Consider the following 23,201-nt stretch of genomic DNA (forward strand, 5'->3'; position numbering starts at 1 on the left):
AGCCAACTGGGATTTACACCCAGGTCTGTCCCCCTCAATAATGGAAGCAAAATAAAATCTGGATATGCTCCCTCTGTCCAACCTAGCTTATCTTGATCCAACTCTTCTAGCTTTAAATGCTCAACCAAGAACATCCATAAACAACCCCCAGGAGTGACTCCATGATCTTGAAAACACATGGACTGCACAGAATACAGCTTGTGTTCACCTTCCAAAAAGAACAATAATGTTCCTTGACAGCTTTCTTAGAAAAATGTAGAGGGGCACCTGGGTGGCTCAGTCAGTTAAGTGTCTGACTCTTGATTTTGGCTCAGGTCATGATCTCAGGGTCCTGGGGTTGAGTCCTGCATTGGGTTCGCTGCTCACTGGGGAGTCTGCTTGAGGATTCTCTCTCTCTCCCTCTTCCTCTGCCCCTCCCCCTGCTTGCATAATTCTCTCTAAAATAAATAAGTCTTTAAAAAAAGAGAAAGTCATAGAATAATGGAATAAAGTAATAGAAAACCTCAGAAGCCATCACGTGGTGCTCAAAGGGACCCAGAGGCATGTCTCGTTATCAGTGGGAACACTTCCATGCAAGTCAGTCTCACGTGGGAAGACCTTCTGAGACCCAAGCCACATCCCAGCAGCGACTGGGTGCCACCAAGCAGAAGCCCAAACTCAGCCCCCGGCCCCTGTCACCCACATCCCCTCTGTCATAACCTCTCAATGGCCCCCAAGTCCCTTAATTTTCCTTTTGAACTATTTCAGCAACACCAAAGGGAGTGATTCTCCAGCCCTTAACGAGGAAAGATTTACAGGGAGATTCTGTCCTTATTTGAGGCAGAGGAATCTTTCGGTCTTATTTTCTCTTGATCACAACAAGGAGTGTCCACTGTTTCATGGAGCCCTGTGTCTACAAAGAATCACTGGGGATTCACTGTGATTCCCATCACTGTCTACTGGGAATCACTGTGCCCACTGGTCTGAAGAAAGCATGCCAAGAAGACACTAGAGAATTTCTGCATGGCACCCGGATGTAATGGAAAATGCCCAGGGAACAGCATGGTCCCGTGGGTCATTTGAATCCTGCTAGGGTTTGATTTAGCAACAGATCTGAAAGTTGGCCCTTTAGTAAGATGAGGTTGTGCTCCTCTAGTCTGCACCTGTCCTGGCTCAAGCTCTCCATGTGCCCGGCGGCTTGAAAGCTAGAAGCCTAGGGACCTATAAGTCTTTTCCTGACTCAGCAAATCAGATGCTAACTGCAGAGTCAGAGCGGGCTTCACTCCTGCCAAGGACTGAAGGCCTCACCACACCTAACTGCTGTGTTCCTCAGTCATAGCCCCAGAGGGCTGGGAGCTTGCCCCTTTCCGAGCTCTCCTCCGGGAGCCATATTCTCTACTGTTCCAAGCCTTACCCGAGAAGCTGAGCTAGGTAGATGCTGGTAACTCAGGGACACTGAAGTCTCAACCCGGAAATCATCCCCAGGGATACGGAGGAGTAGAGGGTCCCAGTGAAAGAGGGGGGCCAGGGCTGCACCCACAATAAAGGGAGGCATTCTTATCTTTAGTGCACAAAAGTGAAAACCCCCATCAGTGAGGAACAGTCACTTGCCCAAGGCCACATAGCCAGGAAAGGGCAAATCTGGGATCCAAAATCATTGCTCTCCCAACAGCTGGCAAAATGAGAAAGCCATTCTGGCTTCAACTGTCCTTTATATCCACCAAGATGAAAGGCTCGTTTGGTGCTCATATGTCTTCCATAGCCTCTCAAACTCCTGGTAAATCTCTTCTTAAAAAAAGAGAGCAGATTCCAGCTCAAGGTCTTTTTTTTTTTTTTTTAAGGCGGCAAACAGTATTTTGGTAAAATAAACATACTTATATTTACAATTATCTTCTGTTTATGCAAAATGACACTGGCCTCCCATAGATACAAGTCTAAACAGCGAGTTGGTTTAAAGAAAGCCACTAAAGATCCAATTGCGTAGGTGGTGCACAGACATGGTCAAAATCAGAAATGCCAGTGGCAGGTGCCTTGAGTTGGAAATGCTATTACAGAATGTGCGAGAAAACTCAGTGGTGCATGGGTCTGCTGTCTCCTGGACTTAAGAGTATCTGCTGGCAAGGTAAGGAATTGGAAGGGCTTCTTCCCAGTGCCCTTCACTACAGCCCCCCTCCTCCCTGGGCTCCTGGGACCTAAGGCCCGGGAGGGAAGGAGGTGAGGGGAAGAAGGAAGGGGACACTAGATGCAGGAATGCCTGCCAGGCATCCGTGAAATGGGATGGTGAGGGCCTCCCAAACTCTGCACATGGGAGAAGTGCTTCTCATTTGCCTCATGGCCTCCCCCACAGGCCAAAAAGGAAACTCTTGGTGAAAAGGCAATGAGCATGGCTAAAGCATGATATTAAAGGGACAGCAGAACAGCCAGAAGGGCCTGGACACCGTGGGCAAGATGCTGTCCAAATGCTCTTGGCCACAATGCAATTAGACAGGAGAGAGGGGAACGTGGCAAGGAGAAGGGGAAAAGAAGAGAAAGAAGCAAGGAGGGCCAGGAGGAGGAAAAGGATGGCAGGAGTCCAGCCACAACTCTGCACCCATAAACACAGAAATGGAGAGCACTTCCCCATCCTGCGACCGAGTCATTAAAATAGGCCCGGTGATGCAAGACTCATCTGTTCACATCTACGCAAAGCTCAACCGCATCCATTTAGGAAGTCTTGTCAACAACAGAAATGCTGTCTTAAGATGTCTTTTCCTGTAACATACATCATTAATGACCGGAAGTCAGCGGTGCCCACAGCCAGGCATCTGTGTACACATAACCTGTGTGGGGCACTGCTTATGTCTGGGGATGCCGGGAGGCTGCTGCAATAGTGGTGTTTCAGGAGGACTGCCACATGTACCAAGTGATGGCTGGAGCTGGGGAAATGGCGGGGGGGGGGGTGCTCTAAAGCCCACGTAGAACGCAGAACATTAGGACTGGTCTTAGCACTCAGAAACATCCCCCTGGAAGGAGCAAAGGGCAAGTCTCCACCTGCCCACTGCTGTGGGGCTTAAGACTTACCTCTGCCGGCAGTCTTCTGAGAACGTGGGGACTGGGCTCCTGCAGGCTGCCCAGCCACCTGAGAACTCTCTTTTTCTGTATAAAACTTGCAGTTTCGATGGGTGTTTATCAGATTGGATCAAGTCTGCTTCTGCAGCTGAAAGCTAGTTATTTCCCTCAGCCCATGTCTAGAGGCTGCAAGGGATGGGGCATCCATGAGATGTTCCTGTTGCTTGATGGCTAAGGTTGGGAATGATAGTAGCCGTGAGCGGGGACTGTGGCTGTCAAGGGGATCAAGCTGCTGGTCTGTGGGAATATTAGGGGTGAGAGATGAGCTCCTGCAGCAGGTGTCAACTTAGAGATATGACCCCATGTCAAACAGCTGACCATCTGGGGACCCCTCTTGTGCACTAGAACTTGGGGGATTCCTCCAACCTTTGAATCTGCACTCAGCCATGTGACTTACTCTGAGCGACCAAAATGTAGCACAAAGGACCTCATGCTGATTCCCAGCTGAGGTCTCAAAAGGCCTCACATAATTCTGCTGGCACTCTTGAAAACTGCCACCATGGCCATACACACAAAGCTGAGTTGGCCTGCCATGGGATGAGAGACCTATGGCCCAGTGTCCCCCACTTTCCTGGCCACCAGCCAGCCAACTGCCAGAAGCCCAGTTGCCCCGTTGGCTATCAGCTGACCACAGATTCATGAAAAAGTCCGTCTCAGACCAGAAGACCCTCTCCGCCCATGCAGTCAACTCCACAGAATTGTAAGCTAAATGAACGGCAGTGTGAGGCCACTGAGCTTTGGGGTGCTTTGTTATGTGGCATTAGTTACGCTGACAGCTAACTGACACAAAGGAGTGAGAAGCATTTTGCCTGCCTTGGACCTCCTAGGGAAAGACCAGGCAGCTACCGTGAGACTCGGTCCCCTTCTGGGTTTGGGTCACTGGGGTGGGGCTGGGAGGACACAGTCTTCCACGGCGAACACTTCTCCTCTCCTTTGTATTAAAACAAATTCCCAAAGCCCAGAAACAAAAAAGAACCCATATTCACACATTTCTCTGTTTATATATATTTTCTCTCTATATAGACACAACTCTTCAGTAAAGAGTTACGAGATATGTTGGCAACACTGAAAAAAGGAGGCGGGCACCCCATAGACAGGACAACTTCCCACACACTCGATTTCCAGGACACAAGGACATGCACGATGTACGGAGACCAAAAAAAGCACAGTAAGCCGAATAAATAGGCGATGTTCCAAATCACAACCATGGACACTTCTCTGGAACACCGCGAGAGAGAAGGCGGAGAAGGGACTGTGTGCTGTACTTTGTGACTGGTCTGTCAAGAAAATAAATATGAGTTGGAAGGTCTAGGACCTGGGTCTTGCTGAAATAATGTCCTCCGTAATGAACAGCTGAGTGGCTAGATACACTTTGAACCAAAGGGGAGTTTTGCACATATTTTCCCCGTCTTGGGAAGGCAGGGGACCAGATGAAGGAGACACGATTGTCATGGAGCACACTCTTTGGAGGCAAGCATCATTTAGATCTTCCCCATACTGCTCAAGAAGCCCCCACGGCAGGGACGAAGGGAGTTGGATACAGTGGAAGGCACTGGGACGGAGGGATTAACCTTCACAAGCACGCAGGGCAGGGGTTCCTTCCCATCCTGGTTTGCTCAGGACAGAGGACCAACATATCCTCTCTGTAAGGGCTTCGATGGGCTTTGAGTCTCCTCCCCTCTCCCAAATCCTCCCTGCCATTCTGGGGAGGAGACTTCCAACTCGAGATTGCTTCTCCAGATTCCCAAGCATTCTCAGAAAAGGTTGGCAGGAACACTCCTACAGAAGGACTGGTGGGCAGGGTGAACCAGCCAGCTCAGCGGCTCTCCGCGATTGGCAGCCCTCTCCATGATGACACGAAAGGGACTGTTCCCAGACTGAGCCGTGATTCTGGTTCCAGGTCATCAGCATGTTTGCCAAGGAAAACACATGTCCCAGTCAACCTGGCTGACCTCTGCCTTCCTTATGCCCCTTTGTCCTGAGCAAGCCAGGCACCTAGGGAAAAGCCAGCCTCTCTGACTTCTCTAGAAGGGGCTTTCATCAACACACACCTTCTAAGCTTCCACAGCACCAGACCCCACGTGCTGAAGGGGAGGCGAGGTCTTCCCCAGGAGGTGAAGGAAGGAATGAGGTCTCTGCCCTGTCTGGGAGGGGATGGGGGCTCTGCGCAGGACCCCGAGGAGCCTCAAGCTGTCCCACTCCTCAGGTGTCTCTCACACTCCATTACCCTTCCAGGGAGAGGACTTTCTTGAAAAGAAAGAAGTCTCTCCTGGGGTCAGGTGGAGGAGAAAAAAAATGAGAGAATAGAGCAAATGGTATCCAGGCTCCCGAGATGGATGTGGACTCCTGCAGGCCTCTGCTGAATGGGAAGGGACCTCAGGCCACACGTAGTGTCAAGAAAAGGCAGGGAGGGAGATACGCTGGGAAGCCCTTGGGGACATCAGTGGTTCTCTAGTGGGGACATGTGGCAATATCTGGAAACGTTTTGGTTGTCACAACTGGGTTGGGGAGGGGGCCCTACTTGCATCTAGCAGGTAGAGGCCAGGATCCTGCTCAACACCCTACAATACACAGCCCCCACAGAAAAGAATTATCCAGCTCCGATGTCAACAGTGCCAAGGTACAAAAACTGCACTAAGCTAACCTTCCAGCCATGTTCTGTTCTCCGAAGGCCCATTCCAGAGCACAGAGGTAGTCCCATGGACCTCTCCTACACCAATTCCCCCCAAAATTCCCTCCCCAAGTCTCATCTGACAGAACAACTTGGAGGCATTGGGACAGAATAAGAGAAGCGACCCTTCTGGAGGCCATCCACGAAAAGGCTCCCTCTGACCACTGACACACCCCAACTCCCGCAGGGAGGAATCCCAGACTCGGACAATCTTTGGTCAAACGGGAAAACATAAGGCTGAACTGAAGGGGCAACCCCTCGACCCCACCTGCCTGGGTGGCCAAAGTTGGGGTAGTTTCTCTTTGCACAGAAGTCCATGCTCATGAACAGACACCGGGACCTTGCTCCCAGGGCAGCTGGGAGTGAAAAGTGGGCTGGGCAGGCAGATGGCAGCTCGGCGGACAAGGCCCAGGGGAGCAGGCCCTCACTTGTTCTCGATCAGAGTCTGCACCTTGTACACGAGGTCCCGGGCCAGCTTCAGGACGTGTTTGGTGTTGTGCCGTTCGGCCATTTCTGAAAGAGCAAAAGGCAAGAGCTCATGAGCCTCCTTCTGTGTCCATCCTGGGGCCCCCCTCAAGGCTTCTGGGCGGGAGGCGGGGGGTCTCTGGGGAAGCCCCATCATCACCATCTTGCATCATTCTCAAGCAGAGACCTTGGGGTATGGCCTGCCCCTTTGGACCCTGGTTTCCTCATCTGTAAAATAGGGGTTACAACAGTTTCTGCCTCACGAGGCTATTGTGAGATCAAACCAGAGACTGTGGGTTCACAGCATGTGCTTGAAAAGTTAGGTCTTCCCACCCACCTTGTATAAATACCACGACTAGGGACCTTTCAAGAAAGCAAAGCTGGGGGTGCCTGGGTGGCTCAGTCATTAAGCATCTGCCTTCAGCTCAGGTCATGAGCCCAGGGTCCTGGGACCGAGTCCAACATCGGGCTCTCCGCTTGGTGGGAAACCTGCTTCTCCCTCTCCCTCTGCCCCTCCCCTGGCTTGCGTTCTTTCTCTCACTCCCTCTCAGATAAATAAATAAATAAATAAAATCTTTGGGAAAAAAAAAAAAAAAAAGAAAGCGATGTGAGCACAGAGTCAATGTTAAAAGGTACGAAAGGATGAAGCAACAGGAAATGGGAAGGGAGAGGAGAAAGTAAAAATAATAATTTTATTAAGAGCTACATAAAATGATTGGATCTTTAGAGCAGACTAACCCTAAACCTAGATGTTTATCATAAAGAAATCATTTACTGGAAGAAAAAGACACCAAGACCAGTCCCAGACTGGCTACCATACCCCAGGGTGTCAGTGAACTCATGAAACTGTAAGGGAGACAGAATGATATTCCACATCTGCTCAATACCTCACAAACCAGTAGTACAAGGGAGGTCACAAACTGGACTACATTCCCATCAATGACTTTATATCTTTGCAACACTAGGTTTTCTGCAAGCAGTTGAAGAAAGCAAGTTTGAGAAAAAGCAAAAGAATGTGAAAATCACAGTGGAATAAGAAATAAAGGAAGTTACTGGTGTCCAATCTAGTTCTAAGGTTTGAGAAGCTACACAAGCCCAACAGGGGCACACATCCCATTAATTGTTACAGTTATTTAAGAGTGAAATAAAAATATTTTCTTTTGACTGTGGAAAAGATGGGATGGGGAAGAAAGATTTATTAATGAACCCATTAAATGCCACGTGGTTTCTTGGGTTGGATGCTGGAGCAGAAAAAAGGCATCATCTAAAAACCAAGCCAGGGGCACCTGGGTGGCTCAGTGGGTTAAGCATCTGCTTCAGCTCAGGTCATGATCTCAGGGTCCTGGGATCGAGCTCTGTGTTGGGCTCTGTGCTCCGTGGAGAGTCTGTGTCTCCCTCTGCAGCTTCCCCTCCTCGTGCTCTTTCCCTCTCTCTCAAATACTAAAAATCTTAAACAAAAATAGGCAAAATCAAATAAAATTTACAGTTTAAAAATAATGTGCCGATGTTAACTTCTTAGTTGTGACAAATGTTCTAGGATCAGGTTAATGTAGAGACATTAGGGATGCCTGGGTGGAGGGTAGCAAGAACCCTCTGTACTATCTTTTCAGCTTTCCTTTAAATCTAGTTATTCCAAAATAAAATGTTTGTTTTAAAAATAAAAATGAAATAATGTCTCCGGGATGCCTGACTGGCTCAGTCACGAGAGCATGTAAATTCTTTTTATTTATTTTTATTTTTTTATTTCATTTTTTTTAAAGATTTATTTACCTGACAGAGAGAGAGCAAGCAAGCACAAGAAAGAACACAAGAGTGGGGAGGGGCAGAGGGAGAGGCAGGGAGCCTGATGTGGGGCTCAATTCCAGGACCCTGAGATTATGACCCAAACCAAAGGTAGACACTTCACCAACTGAGCCACCCAGGTGCCCCAGAGTGTGTAACTCTTGATCTTGGGGATGTGAGTTCCATCCCCAGGTTGGGTGTAGAGATTACTTAAAAAGAAAATCTTAAGAGGCGCCTGGGTGGCTCAGTGGGTTAAAGCCTCTGCTTTCGGCTCAAGTCATGATCCCAGTGTCCTGGGATCAAGCCCCGCATCGGGCTCTCTGCTCGGCAGGGAGCCTGCTTCTCCCTCTCTCTCTGTCTGCTCTCTGCCTACTTGTGATCTCTGTCTGTCAAATGAATAAATAAATAAATCTTTAAAAAAAAAAAAAGAAAAAGAAAAGAAAAAAGTAATAATGTTTCTGGGGTAAGGTTAAAGGTTTTTTTTTTTTCTTCTTCTTCTTTTGCTTTTTTTTTTTTTTTTCCAAAATCACCTCTAGGTTTTAAAAAAACGTTTAAATAGTGATAATAGGAGCAAGAGCTTCCAGCTCTGGGCCCCTCAGATGAGCTGCGTATCAGTGTGATTGAGTTTGTCCATGTTGTCTCATTAACTGTCCCAACATCTCTGTGAGGGAGGGGTAAGTACCATTCTCCACCCCCTGCCCCACAAGGAATCTGGAGTCCAGAGACAGCAAGTCACTTGCCCAAGGTCACATAGCTCCCAGGTGGCTGGGAACAGAATCCATAGTTGTTTGATTTCAAAGACTGTGCCTGTCTCACATCACTTCAAATGCCTTCCTAGAGCTGCTTTTGGGCCCATCAACCCTCCAAAGCAGACACTTTGACCCCATTTTACAGATGAGGAAGAGACGCTTAGAAAGAGGGGAAGTGACTTATATCCATGGGCACAGCTGGTTAGTGGCAGAGCCAGGGTTCGCCCTGAGCTTGATTTCAACATCCCTGCTCCTTCTGCTAGATTCCTGAGAAAATCGCATTCTCCATGTTACAAGATGTCAACTCGTCCATCTGGAAATAGACAGAAGAAGCTGATGGAAACCCTTAGCCCCACCTTATCCCCTCCACCACGTGTCAATCTCAATGCATCTCCCACCCTCTGAGGCCCCAGAAAGGGGCCCGTCAGAAGCCCATATGCCTCAGATGACACCCTGGTCATGTGGGTACCGTTAAAGAATTTGATGATGTCCGTGAAGTCCATATTGTTCTCCAAGATGATGTCCCGGTAGACCTCCACCAGAGCCAGTGCGATGAAGAGGACATAGTGGGCGGATGAGACGTGTTTGGCTGCCCAAATGGTCTCCCAGACAGAGAAGACGTCATCATAGATGAGTTCTACCAACACACCAGCACGCACATGCGTGGGGAAAGGGTCAGCCACGGAGCTCCAGGTGCCACCCTCCCTCTGGGAAAATCCCAGGCCACCTGCGCCCTGTGCTTCTGTCCTTATGCAGCAGACAGAGCTCAGGTCAGGAGGTAGGAAACCTGCACTCTGCCCCTTGACCATGAGAAGACCCAGTTTCCCTATCTGTAGAGAAGGCTATGTGGATTGGGGGGGTTGTAAGTTTCCAGCTGCTGTGAGGGAAGGAACTGAGCATGGTCAGGTTTGATTTACACTGACCTGTCCCTGCTCTACCCCTTGACTGGCATTCCCCTTTCTGCCTGCACCTTACATCTCCTCTGGCACGCACGAGGTATCCCCTTGCTTCTGCACATAGGCAGAGCTGGCTGCTGGCTCTGGCGCTGGTCAAGAAACAAGAGAGAGCAATGGTGGAGAGCAAGGGTTCTGGTGTCCAGTCAACTCAGTTTGAATCCGGCCCCAAGGTGACCTTGGGCTAGTCACTTCCCCTCCACCAGCTTCTCCCTCTCCTCCTCTGTTTTAAGTGGGGTGAGGCTTGAGGAGAAAATACATAGAAATGGCTCAGCACACTGCCTGGCATATTGTTACATGTCGATTACATGTAACGAACATGTTATCACATGTTTATTAACACTTCCCTGCAGGGGAGCATTACCCCCACTTTGCAAAGTACCAGGGAGCTGGGCTATACCCCATTTCTAAGTCACACAGGACACATGCCACATGGGGCAAGGGGTGCCTTGCCTCCGATAAGCAGCATAACAGAATGGAAGGGAACTAACTGGGCTTAGGAGGTGGACAGAGGGGGCCTAAACTCCTGCCTCCACTGGTCCTACATTGGAATTAGATTCTTCGCCTTAGTTTCCTCATATGTAACCACATCTATAGAGTAGTGTCATTGCAAACCAGGGCACGTGAGCCAATAGTCAGAACTCGATAAACGGGTGTTCCTCTCTTTGTCTGGCTGTGTTCCGACACCCCCAGAGTCTCCTCCATGGTCCTTTTCTTCCCCTGAGGTTCTGCTGCAAAGAGCCTGGGAACAATGCCCCGGTTTGAAGTTAGTACCTCGCTTGAAATCCAGCAGGAACCAGCGGTAGCAGAAGTAGAAGTGGGTGTAGTCCCCATTCTGATGCATCAGCTCAAAGAGCTCTGAGTCCAGAATCTGCCCACAGGAGAGAAGGCTAGCATCAGCCTCCTGGGAAGTGGCTGGCCGACAGGGATCCCCTGAATAGAGGATGACCCCCTCACCCGACACCATACAGCCCTTACGACCAGGAGGAGTTAAACAATGGACTAAAGATTTGAAATGAAAACCTACCCAGCTCAGGTCAACTCAGAAGGTTTCTCCAAAGAAGAGATGCAAATAAACTATAAAACCCATGAGAGAGGTTCAGCAAATTCGTCAGGAAAATGCAAATCAAAACTCTAAGGAGATACCCCTTCACACCCTCTAGGACAAGAATGGAGAATCAAAAGGACAGACAATGAAGCGTTTGTAGGGGTGGGGAGAAACCGGAGGCCCTGTTGGTGGCTGTGAGGTCACTGCCATGGATGTCACCAAGAGACATGCAGATGGATGGCCATGTGAAACCTGGACACGAATGTTCATAGCAGCACAATTCCCAAGAGCCCAAGAGGAGAAACAATTCCCAACAGCCCAAGAGGAGAAACAACCCAAGGGTCCATCAGTGAATGGTTGCATACACAAAATGTGGCAAAGCCCCCATGGGGCATCGTTTGGCAATAGAAAGGGCACGGCTTCCCAACACCTGCTACCCCATGGATGGACCCTAAAAACTCGCCACTGAGTGAAAGCAGCCAGACACAGGAGGCCACGTGTTCTGTTACTGCATTTCTATGAAATGACCGGAATCGGCCATACGGAGACAGAGAGTCGACTAGCGGTTGCCGGGAGCTGGGGAGAGGAACAGATGTTACTGTGGTTCCTGGGGTTTCTTTTTGGGGTGCTGAAGATATTCTGAAATTCGTGATGGTTTCACCACTGTAATTATGCTAGATTTTGTATATTTAGAAAGGGTAAACGGCATGGTATGTGAATTATATCTCAATAAAGCTGTGTGTGTGTGTGAGAAATATACCCAGATGTTACTTTGAGGAAAAGGACCAATACAAGCAAACATCTATTTTTTTGGTTAAATTCAATTAATTAACATATAGTGCATTATTATTTTCAGAGGCAAAGGTCAGTGATTCATCAGTCTTATATAACACCCAGTGCTCATTACATCAAGTGCCCTCTTAATCCCCATCACCCAGTTACCCCATCCCTCCATCCCCTCCCCTACAGCAACCCTCAGTTTGTTTCCTATGATTAAGGAGTCTCTTACAGTTTGTTCCCCTCTTTGATTTCATCTTGTTTTATTATTTCCGGCCTTTCCCTATGATTCTCTGTTTTGTGTCTTAAATTCCATACGAGTGAGATGTATAAATTGTCTTTCTCTGATTGACTTATTTTGCTTAGCATAATACCCTCTTGTTCTACCCATGTCATTGCAAATGGCAAGATTTCGGTTTTTTGATGGTTGCATAATATTCCATTATATATATATATACCACATCTTTATCCATTCATCTCTTGATGGACATGTAGGTTCTTTCCATAGTTTGGCTATTGTGGACATTGCTGCTACAAACATGTGGATGTATGTGCCCCTTTGGATCACTACATTTGTATCTTTGGGTAAATACCCAGTAGTGCAATTGCTGGATAATAAGGTAGCTCTATTTTTAACTTCTTGGACCCTCCATGCTGTTTTCCAGAGTGGTTGCACCAGCTTACATTCCCAACAACAGTATGGGAGGGTTCCCCTTTCTCCACATCCTTGCCAACACCTGTTGTTTTCCAACTGGTTAGTTTTGGCCATTCTGACCAGTGTAAGGTGGTATCTCAGTGTGGTTTTGATCTGTATTTATTTCCCTGACAAGTAAACATCTTTTTAAGGGGCAGAGCCACATCTTGTTCATTATGTAGCCATGGGGCCTGGCTCAGTGAGACAGAATGAAGGCGTTGATCTGAGCTAATGGAGTCAGAACGAACTGAACTGAGTTAGACTACATGTGGCTGGTCTGTTGATGAAGGGAGCTCTGGGCTGAGGGCTATATGATTGAATAGGACCGGTCATACCTGGATCAGCGACCTCATGTTGGCAAAGTGCGTATCCATGGCACCTCCGTGGGGGAAGTTCTGGTTCATTCGCTTCATCAGCTCCGTGAAGCAGCTGAAGGCAAGGGCCTCTGGGGAAAGAGCACAGGAGAAATGGTCACCTCTGCCACTGCCCAAGAAACCCAAGCTCCCAAGGTGATCCCAAGGTCAAAGGCCCCAAGCTGGTTCATGAGGTCCAAAGCCAGAGGAGAAACACACAGACAAGGGAGAGCCAGTGTATCCCACTTGAGGGAATGTTCTTTAGTCTTAACCACATGCTTTCTACCCGTGAGGGGTTGAATAGCCTTTCTTTTAGCACATACAGGTCTCCTCTCTCTCAGGGCTCTTTTTGGCCAGGACTGTTTCTCATGACCTTGGAAGTTGCAAGGGCAGTTGCCATGTATTCTACGGGAGGCTTCTCTATTGGAATTTGTCTGATGTTTTTCTCACGATGAAACTGGGATTTGGGGTTATTGGGAGAAGGGCCACATGGGTAACAGGCCATTTTATCTTATTTAATTATACTTATTTATTTTTTAAGATTTTATTTATTTATTTGACAGACAGAGATCACAAGTAGGCAGAGAGGCAGGCAGAGAGAGAGGGAGGAAGCAGGCTCCCTGCTGAGCAGAGAGCCCGAAGCGGGCAGGATCCCAGGACCCCGAGATCATGACCCGAGCTAAAGACAGAGGCTTCACCCAGGCGCCCCTTTTTCCTTTTTTTTTTTTTTTTTGGTAATAGGCCATTTTAATCAGATTGTGTTGCCAAAGGCACCTGCTACCCACATGACTTAAGAATGGTAACGTTAATTTCAGTCACCTTGCTGTCGCAGAATTTGTCAGGTCTCTTCACCACAGCGTTTCTTTCTTGCCTGCACCTGCTTCTACACTGAACTTCTGGGAAGGAAGTCACAATGCACAGCTCTTGTCTAGGGAGTGTGGCGTTATGCTCCTCATTTTTTAACAGCCTTATGGAGATTCACACCACAGAAAACTCACCGTTTTATTTATTTTTAAAGATTTTATGTATTTATTTGACAGAGAGAGAGAGAGCTCACAAGTAGGCAGAGAGAAAGGAGGAAGGAGACTACTTGCTGAACAGAGAGCCTGATGCAGGGCTCGATCCCAGGACCTTGAGTTCATGACCTGAGCCAAAGGCAGACACTTAACTGAATGAGCCACCCAGGCACCCCTAGCTCTTAAATTTTGTTAACAATGTTGTACAGTTTTGGTATACAGGCATACTTTGTTTTATTATACTTTTCTGATATTGCTTTTTTTTTTTTTTTAAACAAATTGAAAGTCTGTGGCAACCCTGCATCAAGGAAGTCTATCTACCAGCATCATTTTTCCAACAGAATTTGCTCCCTTCATGTCTCTGCATCACATTTTGGTAATTCTAGCAATGTTTCAGTCATTTTCATTATTATTATATCTGTTATGGTGATCTGTAATCAATGATTATGAATTGACAATAGCTCAGATAATGGTTAGTAATTTTTTATCAAAAAGGTGTTTTTAGGGGTGCCTGGGTGGCTCAGTATGTTGGGCCTCTGCCTTCAGCTCAAGTCATGGTCTCAGGATTTGGGATAGAGACCCGCACTGGGCTCTCTGCTTAGCAGGGAGCCGCTTCCCTTCTCTCTCTGTCTGCCTCTCTACCTACTTGTGATCTCTCTCTCTGTCAAGTAAATAAAAAAATCTTTTCTTTAAAAGATTTTATTTATTTATTTATTTTTAAAGATTTCATTTATTTATTTGACAGAGAGAGATCACAAGTAGGCAGAGAGGCAGGCAGAGAGAGAGAGAGGAGGAAGCAGACCCCCTGCCGAGCAGAGAGCCCGATGCGGGACTCGATCCCAGAACCCTGAGATCATGACCCGAGCCGAAGGCAGCGGCTGAACCCACTGAGCCACCCAGGCGCCCAAAAGATTTTATTTATTTATTTGACAGAGATCTCAAGTAGGCAGAGGTAGGCAGCGGGAGGTGGGAGGGCGGGAAGCAGGCTCCCTGCTGAGTAGAGAGCCAGATGCAAGGCTCAATCCCAGGACCCTGAGATCATAACCTGAACTGAAGGCAGAGGCTTAATCCACTGAGCCATCCAGGTGCCCCAATAAATATTTTTTTAAAAAAGGTATTTTTAAATTAAGGTATATACATTATTTTTTTAGACATAATGCTATTACACACTGAACAGACTACAGTGTAGCGCAAACACAATTTGCATGTGTGTTGGGAAAAGAAAAAATTAATTTGACTCGCTTTAATGCAATATTTGCTGTATCATAGTGATCTGGAATTGAACTTGTAAATCTTCCACTTCTTCTGTTAAATTTATTCATAAATATCTTCTTTTAGATGCTCTTACAATTGGAACTGTCTTCCTCATTTTGCTTTTGGATTGTTGAATGCAAGTGTACATAAGTGCAACTGACTTTTGTATATGTATCTTGTATGTCACAACCTTGTTGAACTTTTAAAATTAGCTCCAATACTTTTTTTGTTGGGGGGACAGTGCGAGAGGGAGAGAAAGGATCCAGCATAGAGCCTGACATGGAGCTCGATCTTACAACGCTGAGATCATGACCTGAATCAAAATCAAGAGTCAGATGCTAACAGATTGAGCCACCCAGGCTCCCTGCCAATACTTTTTTCTTATTCCTTGGGATTACTATATGCAAAAATCACATCATCTGCAAGTAGACAACTTTACTTCCTTTCCAGTACAGCTACCTTTTATTTCTTTTGCTTCCCTAATTGTCCTGTCTAGAACCTTTTGTAGTAAAAGTGGACATCCTAGGGGCACCTGGGTGGCTCAGTGGATTAAAGCCTCTACTTTTGGCTCAGGTCATGATCCCAGGGTGCTGGGATTGAGCCCCACATCTGGCTCTCTGCTCCGTAGGGAGCCTGCTTCCTCCTCTCTCTCTCTCTGCCTACCTGCGATCTCCCTCTGTCAAATAAATAAATAAAAATCTTAAAAAAAAAAAAAAAAGTGGACATCCTTGTCTTTTTCCTGATTGTAGGAGAAAAGCATTCAGTCTTTCACCATTAATATGAATTAGCTGTAGGTTTTTCTTACATGCCTTTTATCACGTTTAGGAAGTTTCCTTCTATTCCTAGTTTGTTGAGTATTTTTAACATGAGATAGTGTGAGATTTGGCCAAATGCCACTTTGTCGTCAATGAAGACAACTGTGTCATTTTTGTCCTTTATTCTATTAAGATAGTGAATTGCACTGATTGATTTTCGTTCATTAAACCAGTCTGCATATGATGAGTTATGTGTCTCTTGGTCACGGTATATATAGTCCTGTTATATTTTGCTGGATTCAGTTTGTAAGTGTTTTGTGGAGGATTTTTATCTTTATAGTCATAAAGGACATCAGTCTGTAGTTTTCTTTTCTTGTGATGTCTTTGTCTGGTATTGGTATCAAGGTACTGATGGGTCCTCATATAAGGAATGGTCTTACAGAATGAGTTGGGAAGCATTCCCTCCTATTCTATCTTTTGGAAGAGTTTGTGAAAGATTGCTATTATTTCTTTTTTAAGTGTTCGGTAGATTCACCGTGAAGACACCTGGGCCTGGGTTTGTCTTTGTCCGCATTCACATTTGTACAATCAGTCGCTAGGAAAGGCCTGGCTGGGTGTTGGGCACCTGGCAGTAAGTGTTGGCTAATATGGAACAAGAAGACTTTTTATTTCACTGGGACCTTGGTGTGTTCACCAACAGGTCCTCTGAGCACCTGCACTGACCCATTCCGTGGAGTCACAAAATGAGGTTACCCTCCCCTCCCCTGCAGTAGGAAGAAAATTTGCACCCCTGGACATGGAGTGGGGAGGACATACTCACCGTCATCCAGGATGACCAGCAGTGGAGCCAGGAGATCACACATGCCCTGGACATAGCCGGTCTCAATGTGCTGCCAGATGTAGCTACAAGAGAGAGACCAGGGGCCCAAGGATGGCATTTGTGACCCATCTCTCCAACCCACTAGTTCTCTCCCTCCTCCCTGGCATGGTCCTCCATCTCTCACCTCGACCACTCACTCATTGAGGTCCCACCTGCATCCCCTGTCTCCATCTGACACTCTTCAAACATCTTATTCTCAGCCACCACAATGGCCTTCCTAAATCTCAACTCAAAACTCCACATGCTCGCAGGTTCCCCGCTGTGACAAGACGATAAGCAAACTCCATCACTGGGGGTACAAGGCATTCAGCGTCATCCCCCAATCCATCTTTGTGTCCCCGCCATGACCTCCTGGTACTTTCTCCTCTCTGGCACACATTCACACCCCTGTGCTTTGCCCTAGCTGTTCCGTACTTGGGGTTCCCATCTGCCCCTTAATAATAAGAACTAATATTTACTGAGCATTTACTGTATACTCAGCCACATACACATGCATGTGATAACCATGAAGTTATCAAAATAATTGTATGAGAAAGGTATTATCATATCCCATTTTACAGATGAGGAGACTGAGGCCCAGAGACATCAGTAACATGCATAGAATCATACACCTGCTAATAAATGGCAGAGGCAGGATTTGAACCCAGGAAGCCTCACCTCAAAGCCAAGTGGTTTCTTGAGTTTCTCCTAATTTTGCCAAAGGCCATCTTGAATGTCACCTCCTGTGAAGCCTTCCATGTTTTCTCCCAAGGCCATACCCCAGAAAAAGCTGGTCTATCCTTTCTTCCCCAGTACCTCTTCATTTTACTGTATTAAAGTTCCTTATATTTTTATCTCCTCAACTCAGTTTTGAGAGAGAATGATTGCTCAGGAGAGTGCAAAATTGAATAGTTAAGAGATAGTACTTATTAATAAAAATGTGTTAGAACAAGGGTTGGCAACCCTTTCCTGAGAGATCCAGATAATAATTATTTGCTGCTTTGCATGCCATATGTGCTCTGTCTGAACTACTCAATTCTGCAGAAGCAGTCACAGATACTACATGAACAAATGGGCATGGATGAATTCTAATTTATTTACAAAATGGGGGTGGGTTGGATTTGGCCTGTGGGTTATACTACTAGTTTGTGAGCTCCTGAGTTAGAGTAGCATGGAGAGATGGCCAGGATGCATTCTCACATGTATAAAGCAAGTTGTAGAAAACCCAGTATTAATCCCATATGGGTAAAATATAAAAAAGTTAAAACACATACACATGCGTGTTATATTACATTATATATGTGATCTATTGTGTTATTTTACACATATAATACACAGATGGCTCGTGAGGATGTTTACTCAATTGTCAGCAGAGTTCTTTTAGCGGAGGGGGCGTTACGACTGGAGAGAGAAGCAGTTTCTCTTCAGACCTTATGAACTTCTGGATTTGCTGACTGATAGATGTTTTTAATAAGCCTGAGTTACTTCCACATTTTAAGAAATAAGATACTCAGTATGTAGTGAAAAGTAGTAAGAAGCTCCAGGTCTTGGCTTAAGGAAATAAAGGACAAGATTCTAGAACCTAAGAGAAAGGGGTATGAGCTCCTGTTCAGCCAACTGACCCCACTGGGCGACTTGAGCAGTATGGTAGCCATCCACTTTTGTTTCCTTCCCTGCAGATGGGGTAGCGTTGACTCTACAGCCTTGCTATGTGGGCGAGGCAAAACAGCCTTAGTATGGGGCTCAGGGGAGTGCCTGGTATACAGTAAGTGCTTAATAAATGCTCAGTTGTTATCATTGCTCTGGTTGTTAGCTTACTGTCAATGTGGCCTGGCATAAACAGGTGGGCAAGGAGACAGCGGCAGAGGCTGCCATCCGGCTGGGTTCCCTGGGCCCCGTGTCTGCCATCCCTGGCCGCGCCCACAGACCTCCTCCCCTCAGCCACCTGCACATGATGTTCCGCAGCTTCTCCAGATTGGCAGGTGTGAAGTACCAGTAGTTGCGGTCACACCTCTGCACATCCTTCTCGATGCGGTGCAAGTTCACCGTGTACAGATCCAGGAGCTCCGGCTGCAGGCCCCGGGGGAGGGGAAGGAAAGGACGATTACACCTCCACTCCTCCCAGAGGTCGGATGCCAGAGGTTCTCCCTCTGCCCTCCTCACCCTCTCTTGCTGCCCCTGAAAAGCATCTCCTCTCCCAGGACCAGGTGGGTGCTTCATTTTGTTTCTGTTGTTGCCTCTGAAAGCCTCTTTTTACTTCGTATGATGAGAGTTCTTTGGCTTTTCCCCCTTCAATGAAACAAGACAACTCTGGAAGGTGCACAGACTAACTACCCATTGAGTGGATGAGGGTCGTAACTAGCTGGAGGTGCCCCCTCCCCCGCCAGTACCCGACAGGAAGAAGGGAGGAAGCGAGCAGGAGTCGGGTTCTGGCCTGAAAACTTGACCCTGCCTGAAAACAAGGTGCAATGATATGGCAAGAAAAATATGGGAACATTTCAAGGCCAAAATTTAACCCACAAAGGTAAGTAAATACCAAATCTGGCTCTTGTCTTGAAGGAAGCTTCCAAATGGGCAAACAGAAGCTTGGGTTGAATGGTTTTGGGGTCCTTGTACCCTAAGGCAAGGAATCGAATAAGAGACTCTCCTGCATTTAAGGTGGGACCCCCAAGGACCCGGATCCCCAGTAAGGGAATCCTGGAAGAAAAACTAACATTTGGGGTCTCAAGGACAGCGGCCTGCCTTGAATAGAGGGCTCAAGTGAAGCATAAAGTATATCCCCCTGGATAATTAAGAGTTTCAGATCAGGTTTATAATGCACACAGGTGTGTAACCCGAAAGCAAAAGTAAGCTCCCTGTGAAGATGGAGAAAAAAATCCCAGATGACAGCTGTGCATCAGAAGCCGTGGACCAGGGAAGGCCACTGGAGAGACTTCTCAAAACATAAACACGAACAGAAAACATCACGTGTCTGAATGTTCCAAGAGAGATTTAGACCACTGGCAGAGTTTGTAGGCTGGGGTTGGGGGTGGGGGGGGGATGAACCATGATTTATATGCGGCAAATGTAGGAAAGGAAAACAGAGACAAGGAAATGAAAACGCATCCGGGGGAACAAAACTTTTTGTGGGAAAGAAAAAAATAAATACAGCTTCCTACGTGGTATATACATTATTATGTTTCCTAGTGTGAACCATAAACAGTCATTTAACTAAAATTATTATAACTGCAGTGGATGGATGGAGCTGGGAAGGTGCCCCTGGTGGGGTGGGGGTGTGGGTGTGGACTGTCTGGAATTGAAGAAAAAGGGAAAAAAAAGATCAAGAAGTAGCAGTACAAGGATGTTATTGGCAGACGTGGGGGTAAAGGCCAGATAATTTGGGCACAGTAAGTCATTGTGATTGCCTCTGGGGAGAGCTCCATGGTGGCAGGTGGGGGGCACTTCTGGTTTCCTTATTCGGCCTTGTCTGTTTGACTCTGTCAACTATGGGCATGCATATCTTAGAGAGAAATAACAAAGTCTTCAAAGGGAATGGAAACACCACGCCTGGCTCAGGAAATCTCCTGCTCAGTTGACATCCTTTGGCTTGGATTTTCTGGCAAGAAAGCAAACTTGAGTATTTAAGATGCTGACTTGAGTGTATGCCAAACGGCTCATCCTTGAGGCTGCTATGGACTGAGGGCTCACTGCATGTCGGGCACGGAGGACTGGATTCACTAATTCTGAGAACAGCCCAAGAGGGAAAGTACCCAACTGATGGGGAAACTGAGGCTCAGAGAGATAAAGTGACATGTATCAGTTGGGATTGACCCTGGGACAGCTGGAACAGCACAGCCTGTGCTCTTGTCTTGGCTCCCAAAGGGGCTTCTCCAGGGCAGCCTCTGTGCTGAGGAAAATTGTAACAAACCAGAGATCCTGCTGGGAAAATGAGGATCATGGGACACGCCCACCCTCCTGTAGCTGTTAGGTAAGAAACCCAAGTGCGGGAGAATCCTGGAGACTTACAGAGTAAGTGACACCACTGGAAGACACAGGTGACGCCTCGTTGTTGGCGGACGTGGCCACGGCCAGAGAAGCCAGGGCGGGAAAGAGACTTTCCATCTCAGGCTCTTCTGAGAGGTTGTCTTCGCTGTCCATCTGGCTGTGCTTCTCCACCTCACCACCCCCCCAGCGCTCCATGGTGGCCCCCTCCTTCCCGGGCAGGGCCACGTCCATGCTGCCAGTGAGGGACATGAACTCGTCCATGCTCTCGTTGGCAAGGAGGTCGCTCTCCAGACTGTCCTGCACAGCCAGCTCCTCGCGCGGGGCCTCATCTCGGGAGGTGGTGGCCTCACTGCTCTGCCCATCATCCACACTGCTGTCCCCGGGTCTACGCGCCAGGGGGGTATTCCGCTGGGCGTCCATGACGCTGTCTTCTGTGCTCAGGCTGGGCTCCGAGTGCTCCGAGAGGCCCGAGGAGAAGTTATGGGAAGAGGGATGGCCAGAGTCAGGGGAACAGGTGCCGTTCGCCAGGCTCCCATTGGGGATCTTGGGCTGTTTCTCCTCCAACCTGCCTTCTGCCTCCACCTGTTCCACTTCATCTACAGACTCAAACACCTGAAGACGAGGAACACAAGAATGGAGAGACAAGGATGTCCACTGGGACACTGCTTCCATAACAACCTAGATCTCCATCAGCAGGGGACTCATTAAAATACAGAACATGCACATGGAATACTATACAGCCAGAAAAAAGGGTAGGGGAGGGAACCAGGCATAATATGGGTTCCTGTTGTGAAAAATTAAAAAGTGGCCTATTGCATGGAAACACATGGAATAATCCAGAAATAAGGCAGCATTGAAATTGCCTGAGGAGGGAGCACCAGGGCATTCAAGTGGCAAGGAGTGTACTTTTCATCACACAAAATTATAAGTACATAGTTTTTTACATAAAAAATAGTTAAAAACATAAGGAACCAGACTAAAAACAGCATAGTATATTCACGTGATTGGCTATTATGGATCAGTTTCCAGAAGTAGTTAGAGATGTGTGAACCACTATGGAAAAGCCTCCAGGATCCATCTCGAGTATTTATTTGTGGTTGGTTGTGTCCTGAGGTCATATCCTATCAAGGATATAAGACCACATTCCAAAGGAACATGAACTATCTCTTCACTGTGTTTAGGTCAGCAACATGATTTACTGTTAAAATCACATTTTTGGTTTTTAAAAATTTGATTCAATTGTTTTAAATTATGTAAAAAAAAAAAAAAAAAAAAAAAAAAAAACAGGGTGCCTGGGTAGCTCAGTGGATTAAGCCGCTGCTTTCGGCTCAGGTCATGATCTCAGGGTCCTGGGATTGAGTCCCGCATCGGGCTCTCTGCTCGGCAGGGAGCCTGCTTCCTCCTCTCTCTCTCTCTGCCTGCCTCTCTGCCTACTTGTGATTTCTCTCTGTCAAATAAATAAATAAAATCTTAAAAAAAAAAAACAAAAAAACGTACCTAACTCCAAAGTTGGAACTAGGAAATAAGGGATATTCATGGAAATGTAGTTTCTTTTCCTGTGCCCTCCTCTGATTCCTGTGGGTAATGATTCTGATTCATTTCTGGCTTATTCATCCATTGTTCTTGAAAATAGGTATATTAATATTAATATTTCCTCTTTTTATGCAAAAGGTGACATAGTAAGCATATTTGTGAGGCTTTGCATTTTTATTTAATATCCAGTGAGATGAGTTAACATTTCACTGAATAAAATGGAAAGCTGTGGACCAACACATACGACGGCATTTATGTAGAAATTTTCAAAAATTATCAAACATTGCAATATATGCTTTATGTACCATATACATATTTCTGCGTATGTACAGGCAAGCAGTGGGGGCTGACAGGACACACAGAAAATGATGCTATTTCTAGGGAGGGCGAGTGGGGATTAGGAATGGTCAAAGCCAAATTTAAGCTTTCTCTGAAACATTTTAATTTTTTACAGGGAGAAGAGATTCATATATTACTTGTGTTAACTAAAAACTCCATTTTTAATGCTAGTATAAAAAGCTAAAAATCGGGACGCCTGGGTGGCTCAGTTGGTTAAGCAGCTGCCTTCGGCTCAGGTCATGATCCCAGCGTCCTGGGATCGAGTCCCGCATCGGGCTCCTTGCTCCGCAGGGGGCCTGCTTGTCCCTCTGACTCTGCCTTCCACTCTGTCTGCCTGTACTCGCTCTCGCTCACTCTCTCTCTGACAAATAAATAAATAAAATCTTTAAAAAAAAAAAAAAAAAAAAAATAAAATAAAATAAAAAGCTAAAAATCTTAAGTGACCTGTACGTGATGGACACCCAATCCCTTTACTCCAGGTTGGAGGGAGTGAGTAGGTGACGGGAAGGGGAGGGTGCGGAAGGGGCTGGGCCTCCAGAATGTCACCTGTGTGCCACTGCTGGAGTCACTCTGCAGGCGGACATGCTGGCGGCCGGAACTGCAGCTCTGGGAAGACTGATAGAAAAAGAGGCCAAGAGAACAGGGGTGAGGCTGTATCCTGGCTCTGGGGCCCTGGGGGCCCTGCTCTCAGCTCAGGCAGGGATTCCTCAAGTGTGGTCTCATTTCTATTCCTGACTTGGGAAAGTCCCCTCAGGGCCCAGCCTCCTATTTGCACACTGAGAAGTGGGGGAGGTCTCCCTCTGCTCCCTGGAGCCTTTGGGGACCCACAGAAGGCACAAGACCCCATCTCTCACTCCTGCAACTGGAAAACCTTACCTTTCA

At 47.1% G+C, this 23,201-nt stretch overlaps 1 protein-coding gene across 8 annotated transcripts in view; it reads right to left on the bottom strand.

Annotated features, from left to right (window-relative positions):
* Nucleotides 1–4,068: 4,068 nt before the first annotated feature.
* SGSM1 (small G protein signaling modulator 1) overlaps nt 4,069–23,201 on the bottom strand; it is an 88,331-nt gene continuing 69,198 nt past the window's right edge. For 4 of the 8 annotated variants that reach the window (XM_059138889.1, XM_059138885.1, XM_059138887.1 and 1 more), the window contains 8 exons: nt 22,866–22,934; nt 20,469–21,059; nt 18,409–18,533; nt 16,425–16,507; nt 12,562–12,671; nt 10,482–10,578; nt 9,224–9,391; nt 4,069–6,271 (listed from right to left, as the gene is read on the bottom strand). In XM_059138889.1, coding sequence (XP_058994872.1) covers nt 6,183–6,271; nt 9,224–9,391; nt 10,482–10,578; nt 12,562–12,671; nt 16,425–16,507; nt 18,409–18,533; nt 20,469–21,059; nt 22,866–22,934 — 1,332 coding nt within the window. In that variant the 3' untranslated portion in view covers nt 4,069–6,182. The remainder of the gene's footprint in view (nt 6,272–9,223; nt 9,392–10,481; nt 10,579–12,561; nt 12,672–16,424; nt 16,508–18,408; nt 18,534–20,468; nt 21,060–22,865; nt 22,935–23,201) is intronic. The other 4 variants (XM_059138892.1, XM_059138890.1, XM_059138886.1 and 1 more) reach the window with 2 other exon arrangements.

The sequence above is a fragment of the Mustela lutreola genome, chromosome 11 (genome assembly GCF_030435805.1).
Source record: "Mustela lutreola isolate mMusLut2 chromosome 11, mMusLut2.pri, whole genome shotgun sequence".
Classification (NCBI taxonomy): domain Eukaryota; kingdom Metazoa; phylum Chordata; class Mammalia; order Carnivora; family Mustelidae; genus Mustela; species Mustela lutreola.